Source organism: Rhagoletis pomonella, unplaced genomic scaffold, assembly GCF_013731165.1.
Source record: "Rhagoletis pomonella isolate Grant_MI unplaced genomic scaffold, Rhpom_1.0 Rhpom_scaffold_00002, whole genome shotgun sequence".
Taxonomy (NCBI): Eukaryota; Metazoa; Arthropoda; class Insecta; order Diptera; family Tephritidae; genus Rhagoletis; species Rhagoletis pomonella.
This window is the reverse complement of record NW_023458556.1, coordinates 42,822,155-42,834,113: the sequence shown is the minus strand read 5'-3', so window position 1 is coordinate 42,834,113 and position 11,959 is coordinate 42,822,155. Positions and strand designations below refer to the sequence as shown.

At 33.7% G+C, this 11,959-nt stretch overlaps 2 protein-coding genes across 2 annotated transcripts in view; one reads left to right on the top strand and one right to left on the bottom strand.

Annotated features, from left to right (window-relative positions):
• The window catches only part of LOC118753409 (irregular chiasm C-roughest protein-like), a 227,380-nt gene that overhangs the window by 139,517 nt on the left and 75,904 nt on the right, over positions 1-11,959 (bottom strand). The window lies entirely within an intron of this gene.
• LOC118733633 lies at positions 1,927-3,946 on the top strand. The gene is made up of 2 exons (XM_036463126.1): positions 1,927-1,944; positions 2,024-3,946. The coding sequence occupies exon 2, from the start codon at positions 2,028-2,030 to the stop codon at positions 2,793-2,795; it is 768 nt and encodes a 255-aa protein (XP_036319019.1). The 5' UTR covers positions 1,927-1,944; positions 2,024-2,027; the 3' UTR covers positions 2,796-3,946.

Genomic DNA, 11,959 nt, shown 5'->3' with positions numbered 1-11,959 from the left:
ATTTTTGGAGGTATTTTCAAATCGGTTCATCTCACATAGATCTCAATATTTTTCCGAAATATTTTGGTGGACGTCTTAAAATACAATAAATTTTGTAATTCCAATGGACAAACAGTACCGATTTTTTTTTGTATGGGGAGTGATGCAGTCTAATGTACATACATACATATGTATGTGTACATTAAACCATCTTAAAACCAAACAAAAATATTACGCCGTACACTCCTGAGTCTAAGAATTTTTGCAAGACATTTTCGATTTTTCTTGGCCTTTGTGGCCGCCTTTTTAAATTTTCCAATGACACCTACATTCGGCCATAAAATATATTTTTTTTAAATAGTTTTACTGGAATACACAAATACGCCCTTTGCAAAAGTTGAATGATTTTTGGGGAGATTTCGTTTACTGACATTTTGGTGGTAAGTAGCACATAGAACGGAATACTGGAGGTCGATGAACTTTAGAACAAAAGGCTCGAGGAAAAAATATTGATGGATCACATTTTACTGTACTGTTAATAAAGAAGATATTATTTATAATGAAAGTGTAACAAGTAATTTTTAGCAAAAAAAAAACCGACTTCAACTCCCATATAAAAAAAATACATATATATATATATCTCATGATCCACTGATCGGATCTCAACCAGATTAGTATGGGACCACCTCTGAGACACTACCTTTCCGATGCAAAAAAAATCGGTTGACGTGGTCCAAAGGTATGCGGTAACATACATAAAAAAAAAAGAAAATATTCCGTCGAACTGATAACCTCCTCCTTTTTTGGAAGTCGGTTAAAAAGGTGATCCCTACGTTTGGCTACAAAAAAATAAAAAATTTCGAAACAGCCTTGCAAAAATTCTTTAGACCCAGCAGCATATATGTAATACTTACGGTGACCATCCATTCCGTATTATACAGAACAGTACTGTATTTTAATATATTGTTCTGTGTGAATTATTTTTTAATAAAAACAGCAAAAATGTTCTGTATTTGAAAATATGTCCTGTATTTGTTCTGTATTATAATATTACCAAAGTGCGAAAATAAATTTCAAACGATGAGCAAATAATTGGTTGCTACTTAACACTGCAAAATAACTATTTTCTACCAAGAATGATAGAATACAAGATTGCGCCGTCCTGGGCGTTGACATTTGTATACCACAAGTAAACAACGAATAGAGCGAAAAGAAGAACGAGTGGAAACTGCAAAAGCAGTTCACTTTACAGCGAAAAACGTGTTTTAATTTTGCTAAATGCGAAAATATTGCATTTTTCACCTAATCTATTAGAGAACAGTGAACATTTTAGTGCACTCCATTGCTTTGCAATTGAGGCTGCTTCAGCAAACGTTTTAGTACACTCCATTGCTTTGCAATTAAGGCTGCTGCAGAAAACTGCAGCAGCATCTCTGCGGGATTGATTAGTTAACTTGCTAATGGAGGCTGCGTGGAGCAGAAACAAAATCATTGTGAGGAATTGCTGTTAATATAATAATAGAGAAATATTTCGGGAACGGCTTTGCCGTGCCCTATGTACATAAAATGCAGCGATTCGTCCCAGCGCTACACTTGCATCTACGCAATCTACACATCACTTCATTGTATTAGTTTTTACGCAGTCTTCAACTCAAAAATCACTCACAAATTGCAAATTAACACAATTTAAACTGATTTTTCACTTATAATTCATATTTCTCTTTCGCTGATTTGTAAACAAAGGTTTATTTACAAGTTACCACAACTGTAAAAATCGGCAAAACCAAAGTAGCGGTACCACTGACGGCGCCACCTTTGTTCGCTGCACCGTGATTTTCTACTAAATTGGCATCACTGCACACAGCACTTGTCACATCAGCTGTTAACGAAATAAGGTGGATAAACGAAGAAACTCGCGTTGGATGTTGATCAAAGTAGCCGGTGAAAAAGATCAATTGAATCCTGGTAAATTTTATTTGAAATACTATGAGAATTAAACTTTATACACACATATGTAGATAATTGTCAAATTCGTTGTTTTTAGCGTAATGCCGCCACGACGAAAATACATTTTCAACGCGGACTTGCAAAACCAATATAGCTTTATAACTAAAACCAATAACACAAGCGAAGTGAAGTGTTTGAAGTGCCAAGCGATATTTTCCATAGCTAATGGCGGCAAACTCGACATTCAACAACACTTAGCGACGAACAAACATAAAAAAGCCAATATTGCGCTGTCGTCCAGCAAAACAATATCAAATTTTTTTCATAAGGAGGTAATTGATAGCAACGAAAAGAAAGTATGCATCAACGAAGGCACATGGGCGTTTCATACAGTGAAACACAACCACTCTTTTCGCTCAAACGATTGCACTTCGAAACTAATAAAACATTGCTTCGATGACAAATATTCTTGCGCTCGCACAAAATGTGAATCTATAATCTGTAACGTCCTGGCCCCAAATTCCATTCAGCAAACGAAACCCGATTTGTGCGTAACAGACTTCGTCACAGTGTACGTAGATTGTTCAAATCATGGAAGCATAAAACTATGTCCAATACTTGTCCGCTATTTTGCGCCACACAAAGGGATTCAAGTAAAAATATTAGAGGTCAGTGGCCTGCCAGGTGAATCGTCTGACATCTTGACGAAATATATGTATGGTCTTTTAAAAAAATTTTACATAAATGAAAAACTGCTTGCTATTTGTGCAGATAATACGAATTGTAATTTTGGTGGCGCCAGAAGACTAGGCAAAAATAATTTGTACTGTAAACTTCAGGCATCTATTGGAAAGCCGCTATTGGAATAAACTGTGCTGCTCACGTTTTGAATAATTGTATTCAAACATCCATCGAATGTCTTCCAATAGATGTCGAAGTAATAGTCGTAAAAATATATTCCTTTTTTTATATTTACACAGTTCGCGTGGAAGAATTAAAAGAAATTTGCGATACAGTTGATATAGAATATAGGAAATTAATGGGATTTAGCAAGACTAGATGGCTTACTGTGAAACCCGCTATAGAAAGAATTTTAAAACTTTTTAAGCCATTCAAAATATACTCTTTATCGCAAGAAAAATGTCCAACCATTTTGAAACAGTTTTTCATTGACCATTGCTCTGAAGTCTGGCTTTTTTTTTGCACATTGCCAGGCAACCCTTTTCCATAATTATATTGTCCAAATTGAGTCGCAGATGATATGCATGGCAGAAGTATCAATGATGATAAAGGATCTGAAGTTTAAAATCACGCGGCGAAAAGATGAGGAGTTTTTGCTTTTAGTCGTTAAGAAAATTATCAGAGAATCAAATGAATTGAATTTAGATAACATCAAAGTACATGCGGGCAATTTTTATAATAGTTGTATTAATTATTTGAATCAATGGGACAAAGCATTCGTATAAGTTGAAGTTTTAGGGTGGGTTCTTCTCCGCTCAGTGCCTTCTTGGGACCAAATAGAAGCAAGTTGTACATATGTTATGGAAAAGAGGAATGAAATAATTATAAATGATGGCGAACTGTTTGACGAATTCACGTGTGTCAAAAGCTATGTGACTTCGGACATGATTACAGATTGGTCAGATAACCAGGTGTTTGCAGCTGAGAGATGGGTGGGCATTTTTAAACATTTTAATCAAAATGATATACCTTGTAAAAACATTTTAAAAATTGTTGGATTCGCTTTATGTTTGCCAGGTTCAAACGCCCCTACTGAAAGAGTATTCTCTATTTTAAACAACATTTGGACTAATGAAAAAACACAAATTAAAATAGAAACGATTAAAGCAATTTTAGTTACTAAGTACAACTATGATCTCAGTTGTCTAGAGTTTAAAGACTACCTAAAAGCAAACGATGTTTTATTACAAAAAATTCATTCTTCTGAAAAATACAGAAGGTAATGAAATGATTCTAGTCTTTTTTTTCTAACTGCAAAAAAAAAATCTAAGCCCGTATGAATTAGAAATGGTTATGTTTAAGTACATATAGTTACATGTATATATATTTATTTATTTGTAACAATACTTTCAATAAATATGTTATATTTGGAAATTTGGTTAAATTTTTGTACAATCAACTTAAATTATATGCTGATTATAAAAATAATATCACAAGGTCACTTGTGGGTATTTGATTTAGGGCGTTCACAAGGTGTTGTATACTGTCGTACTGTTGTATGTCATAAACTTTAAACGGCTAAAACTATATTTAAGGAAATCGCAAGTTAACATAAAAGTTTCATTATGAAATTTCACACAATTAAAAAATAGTTGGTGGTGATTTCAAGTCCTCTAAACATTTATTTAGCCGTTATAAACTTTACAACATACAACAATACGACAAGTACGACACCTTGTGAACCACCCAATTCTGTTTAGATCAACCAAAATTTTATGAAGTTTCCGCCCATGTATGTATAAGCAACTAAATCCTTGTCAAAGCTTTGTAGTTGATTTTGAGGTGTTCTGTATTTTAATGAAAAAAATATGGTCACCGTAGTAATACTTCTATATTGGCAGTACGTTGAAAGTACATCCGCCAACATTAGAGTGCAGATATATAATGATAGAACGAGAAAACCAACCAGCCAATGTTCCCAGAATGACGTTTGAAAAGAATAAAAAATCAGGAGCGGTGCAGTAACCGTCAATATCTTACAAAATTAAATTTTAATTAAAGCAAAAAACAAATGTGTGTGAAACTTTTGAACAAAAAAGTAAGGAAAAGGAAATCGTATTGCACGCGTCGGTATGTTGTACTATTTACTTAAAAATGAGCAGTATCAGGGAAAACGGGCAGACGCTACATGCTGGCTAAGGTGCTGGAAAGGAAGGCACGGATCCTCTCAGTATATCTTTTAATAGTGGTTACGGTGATCGCCTCAAGTGTAACTTATACATTTTTTGGTTATTTTATTTTTCTATTTTTTTAATATTTTTAATTTAAACCGCTCCTGGAGTGACTTGACAGTGGTTTGTTTTTAATAGTTCACAAATATACATTTATACTAACACAAGCAAACATTTATTTGATAGGCTGTCTCCCTTTGATTGCGGAATAAAAATACATTGTGAAGATACGTTACTATCAATATGAAAGTATTACATATATGACCAGCGGCATTCAGGGAACTTTATTTCTGGTCTAATATTTGTATCATTGTCCTAATCAAACTATTGAGAGGTCATCCTGTTTACATCATTCCCTTTATACGCGAAGAAAATGCTCATTTGCATATAAAGAAGTAGAAACTTATGTACATAATTATCTCTCTGCTCAATCAGTACGGGAAAAGACATCATGAGATTTCGATAGCACAATATGTACTAGCATATGTATGTAGTAAAACGATAATAAACGGAAAGCTCTATCCAATGTATGTATGTAATGACATACACCCACAACAATGTGCCCACGAGCGGGCACATGCTCCCTTTTTGAGTTTATGCCCAACAACATCTTCGCCTCTCTCCGTTATGTATTTACATTTGCACGCCGTCAATTAAAATGTGTAACAGCTCAGTTGTCCAGTGGAATTTTTGGTGCGTGGTCATCGGTAAAAGGAAGTGTCGGTTCGGGTCGCGACTCGGTGCAGTGCATTAAATATGCAAAACTGTGTTAATTAAAGATGTAGAAAATTATAATGGTCGGTAATGTGGTGTATGTAGTGCAATTAAGTGAAAGTGTTTATTGAAAAATAATTAAGGGTGAACAAAATAGTGTTAGTGTTATTAGAATAAATAAAAGTGAGAAGCGGTAAAGTGCATATATTAGCACTCGATGTGGAAAATAAACGCTTTAGTAATAAATGTGAAGCAAAAATAAAATTTTAATAAATGAATATAATATTCATATTTGCGCAAATATTAATTAAATTAATAAGCATTGCCGAGCATTCATTGTGCGTCTGTTGTGTTTAAAACAGTTAAGCTTCGTGCTTCTTCGTCGTTTCGTCAATCACCTCGTCGATGTGCTTGTTTTTTTTTATTTTTGCGCGTTGCTCCTAATTAAAAGATGATAGACAAAACTAAATATAAAAAAATATTGCGCAGTTTGAAGGTGAGTTTCATATGCAAACATTCTTATGTAAATGTATGTACCTAGCTACCTAGCTATGTACATACATATGTACGTATTTATGTACTATGTATTTGTAAATATGTAAAGGGTAATCAAAGAGCAAATGCTGAATTGAAAAAGTGAGGGCGTGTAGTCCCTATGTGCGGAAGGTCTAAAAATTATAGAAAGAAAGAAGCAAGGCGAATATATACAAGGTGGTGTTACTGGCGAATTTATATTTTCGCCGCGGTACTACTCAATGATGTGTTTATTGTAATATGAATTCGCCTTGTTTACAACAAAAACATCATTTTGACATTCAGAAGGACCGCGGCGAAAATCCAAATTCACTAGTATATATTCGCCTTGGAAACAAGTTTGTAATTCGTTTTCTAATAAGTATTTCTGTATGTATCTATGTATGTACAGTGACTCAAATAAGCAAACGTGTTGATTCTTTTTTTTAATATTCTTAATATTTTTTTGAGCAAACATTTTTTTCTTTTTTTCTATAAACACGGTACAAGCTTTAACCAAAAATATATACCTAAGTCACAGTTTCAAACTTTGGGAAAATTTAACAAACCTTTATCAAATGCAATTTACAAAAACTGGCGTTGATTTTTTGAAATTTTGTTGCTAAAGGTCGTAAAAAATTCATGCTTATATGGAAAAAAGTGCAAAAATCCGCCACAAAAAAAATCTCAAAAAACCACTGCTAAAATTGTATGGGCTAAAAAACTGCATACGCAAAAATATTCTAAAGATTCAAACTAAAAATTTGAAATATTGATGAAAAATTGCGGAATTTTCAAAAATTTTGGATATCTAAAGTTCGAAACTGTGATTTATATGGTTTCAGTTAAAGCTCCCAACGGTACTGAAAGCGAGCTGCTCCCCAAAGGAGCAAGTAGGAAGCAGTACAAAAGCAAAGTACAAAAAAAAACATTTCATTTCTATCAATGCTCAGAAATAAATATCATTTTGATTAGTAAAATAAAATATTTTCTTTTGAAAAAAAGTTAATTTATGTACAACCATGTGTGTATGTATGTATGTATTTCATATGTATATCACACCTAATAAAACCATCAAATGGTTTACAAAAACGCCATTATTTTATTAAAACAAAAATATAATATAAAAATTTAAATTTTCATGTATCGCTTTTTAAATGCTTTACTTGAGAGCATATGTTAGCCTAATTTTGACAGTTGTTTGACTGCAAATAGTGTCAAAGTAAGTTTTTGCCTCTTTCTGATTGGCTGAAGGTGAAAATTTCTGATGCTGAATGGCAATGCCCCTTGTTCAATATACAAGCCAAGATAGCTTTTCATAAGCCAATATAATTATGTTGGGTAAGTCCTCCATACAAAATAAGCTAATAGCTTAAATTTCTGGCCAAATAAAACACGGCTAATGTTAAAATAAAATGAAACGTGAAATTAGGAAGGGAGCGCTTACTGCTGATTATGGAGCGCTCCAATAGCACAAATGGAGCGCTTCTAGCTCCGTTGGGCTTGGACGGTATTTTTATAGAAAAATAGCAAAAACTTTAACTCGAAAAACATTACGAATATTTAAAAAAAATCAACACGTAACACGAAAACAATATGGGTGTGATATCCATTAAAATTGATAACTCTGCCTCACCTATTAATTATGAGGAAGATGAAGGTGAAGATGATGATGATGGTTAGTGCAATGCAAAAAAATGTAATGAAACATTTTCAAGATCAATAGTAATATCAGAGTAGTAGAATCAGGCTTTTAGGGTACATTCACACAGAAAGCGGAGCCGAAGCTGAGTGAAGCTTTGAAATTGCTGTAGCTGTATTTAAGTGTTCATACAGCAAGCTTTTTCAAAAGCGTTTTGGAGCTGAAAGCAAAGCAGATTTTGATTTTGAATTTTCTATTTAATTTTTATGTTTCATGACGCTGCTACAAACAAGATATCAAAATATTCAAATAAAAACGAATTTTACAACGAATCTTTTGAATAAAACTGAGCTAATATTTTTGCCGCTTTTCATTGACGGTAAGTTTTGTTGTATCTTTGCAGCAGAGTCCGTGAGAAAAGCTATTGGATATTTTCAAGGAAATTCAAGGATAAAATTTTAAAATAAAATTTTCAATATCTATTTGTCCTTGGGCACCAAAATGGGAAATTTTTTCCAATTCTTCAGTATTTCCTTTGAAATTTCAAAGTCCTTAAAAAGTCCTGACGCCAGAGAGAGAAACTAAAAACGCGGTTTAGCTGTGTTTGGCCCCTAGATTTGGAAGTATAGTGATTGTTTTATGTGTGTGTACTGTCTCACGGTGTAGTAGATAACTTAAAATACTGAAAAATTTCGTGTTCTTAGCTGCATTAATGGAGCAATTATAACGCAAAATCTCATATCTGAACAATCAGATGTATGGAAACTACATGTGCATGTGTTTTAGTGTACAGATTTTTCCGGTCCCGACAAAAATTGTAATATAATGTCATGTCCATGAAAGATGTAATCACACTCAAACTAATGCTTTTATACATATGTAAAATTTCTTATGGTGGATTTCCTTTTGGCATTAAATGGCAAAAATGACAAATGACAAAGTTGGGCATTAAAAAATAATCGTGTCATTACATTAAAAAAATATTCATTAAGTCCATTTTCAGATGGCATTTTTTTAAATGACACACTTTTTTGTAATTTCAATGCCTAGTGGAAATTCGGCATTAGTTTTTTCTCCTATACAATTTTTTAGTTCTCCTATAAAATTTCAAATATGTATGCCATTAAGAGTATTTTGCATTGATGATGACGGATATTTATCTCATTTGAGGAGGGAATGCAACAAGTAATCAAAGTTTCTATGATAACTTTGGCAATGCTGATATTGCTTTAACTTTACGCTAATTAACATACGAATACACACTTCAATATGTTTAGCAATAAATTTCAAAGTAAATAATTATGTTTTTCTTCATATCACAGTCAATTAATCTTATCATGCCATACCAATTTAGATGCTAATTAATTTTTCTTGGCTAAACCTAATAATTAATTACACTTGTAAATCGCTTGACCTTAGATGTGTACGTATGTACCATGTATGTATACACGTAGTAAGAGTGTAAGCATTCATACTTACATACATAGAGGCATATTTATATACATACAGTATTTAATGATTGATTAACTACACGAAAAGGGATAAGTCCACTAAAAATTTTGCCAATATCTAATTATGGTCCATCTGACTTGTGCACCAGTGAAAGAGCTGACTGACAGACCCATCTTTGCGTTCTTTGGTGCATGTTCAGCCGGACTATTCCTTGGTGTCCGGTCTGTTGTTAACATTTTGGGGATACATTTTTCGTTCACGGCTGCGAAACGGCGCAAGAACTAACTCGGATTATGGTTTAATATCGCCAAGCATGTATTTAAAGTGATTATAACCTTACTTGTGGCCAAGTGTTGGCTTCCATCCCGGGCTCATCATATTGCTTTTCCATATATTTTGAAATGTTGTATTTAAGCGGAGGTCAGAAAAAAATGTTTAAAAAGTGCGACTTAATTAAGTTTATCTATGCATACATGCTTACAATGAAAGTATGTTTGCTTTCTCTTTTAGAGTACTTGCTTTATTAATTATTGTACATATCGTCGTTTAAAGTACAAAACCGCGTATCGTCATTCTGCAAAACCGCGTAACTGACATTGGCTGCCAAAAACTGGATTTGCTCACACAAGCTCTTGGCTCCATCCTAATCCATTCGTCCTGAAATATACTTGCCAGAAATGTGATTGCTTTATAAAATAGGGAAGCATTTTGAAATATGATTGTTTTTACTCCCTAGAAAATAATTTGTGCAACCTCACATACGCGGTTTTGCATTTTGTTGATACGCAGTTTTGTACTTTAAACAACGATATGTATATGTATACTACATATATGCATTTTTAAACTGGTAATTTTAACGTTTATTATTTGCTTTTGTTTTTTGTTTGCGTCTTTTCCGCTTAGCTTTGTGGTGCCGCACATATGGCAGTGAATAAATATTAATAGCTTAATTAAGCAAAACCACGGGAGGTTTATTGATAAATTTATCAAAGTATGCACATGCATGCATATAAATACATATATGAACATACGGTTATAGCTGTGTATGCAAATAAATGCATATCATATTTGTGGCTACCTGTGGCATACAAATTAAAATAAACAAACAAAAGCAAGAAACAAAAGCGCGATATGCCACTGGTCATTTAAAATTTTTCTAGTAGCACATTGAGATACTGATTTTTATCAAACTGCTTTTAAATTGATCCACTCGTACTCCATCAACAGCCCTTTTTGATGGACTGTAAATTATCTAATTAAAAAATAAATACCTAAATAAATAATGCTTGTTGAAAGAAGTTAACTTTGAAAAAGTAACTATGTACATAAATATTCATTATTATTTCAAAGGGCTAACCCATAAAATTATTTGTATGTACATATGTATGTATTCCAAATTTTATTTATGCAGCCACTCCACTTGGCCAATTGCAGGCGCCACACGCCACTTCAACGTCAATTTCGCCACCAAAAATTTCAAATTGAAAATTTTACCACAACCACCAACGGACTCTTCAAAGCTACTTCAAAAACTCACTGTACTTAATTTTGCTAAAACGTTTTTATTGTTCTCGCTGTGGATGTTGTTGTTGATTCATATCTGTCGAAAGTCACTTAATTATCTTTAATGCCAATAAAAAATTATAAATTGCGCAATTCCCTATAAAAGTGATTCGGGTACAAAGTATGCCGCCTCGTGTCGATCCGCCTTTAATGATCCAATCTTAACTCAGCTGGTTGTCAATTTGATCGCCGAATATCGCCATTTTCGCGCCCTCAACATGCGCTTATAGAGTAAAAGAGGCAGCAAACGATAAAATTATGTTCACTGGCGACGCCCACCAACCGTGGTTGAGAGTAATCTACGAAACTGAATCGAAAATAAAAGTTGCCGCAAAAAGTAAACAGGCAAACGAGTGTGCAAAAAAACAAGACGCTACTGTGATTTGCCCAAAAATTATGGAGATCTTTGGTCATCGTTGCAAAAACTTTAAAATTTATGTTAGCTATAAATGCTGAAAAGAACAGGGGCGGATTTGTATTTTGAACCAATCTAGGCCACGATAACTCCTCAGGTAGGGCGCAATTGTTGGAAGTTGGCTACATATGTACATACAACTGTAATTGTTTAGATATAAAGTGATCTATATCCAAAAGTCCATCCAAATGTTCGGAAAGAAATTGGGACTGCGGGACTGCTAAGATCAAGCTCAGTCTTAAAACGAAAAAGCCACAAACTACATATATATTAGTCGTTCTCGTACATACACTAATTTCTTCAGTACTATCTGCCGGTCTAAATCTAACTACTTAGATATAATAATAATAATAATGGATTGGTGCTTACATATATCTATGTATGTTAGTGTTTGGCCGAGCTTCTCCTCCGACTTGTGAGGGACCTATAATTTTACGCCGACACCGAACGGCAATTGCATTTTTAATAGAAGCTGGCTTTCATGGCAGAAATACACTCGGAGATTTGCCATTTCCTGCCAAGGGGCGGCCGGTGTTAAGAAAGATCTTGTTTCTATTTTTTTTTGCGATATAGCTTTGACCAGGGCTTGAAAACAGGCCCTGCGGAGTAATAGCGCGCACTGCTAACCACTACACCTCAGCAGCCGCCTAACTATTTGTTTTAGTACTGGAAAAGGCTATATGTGAAATAAATTTTTTAGCGCCAGGGCGGCGCAGATTAGCAATCCGCTACTGGAAATTTTAAGTATTTTCATATTATATTAGTTGCATTGAGGATGTTGTGTTAAGTTTATTTTTTTTTACCTTTATGTCGATTGTTTGT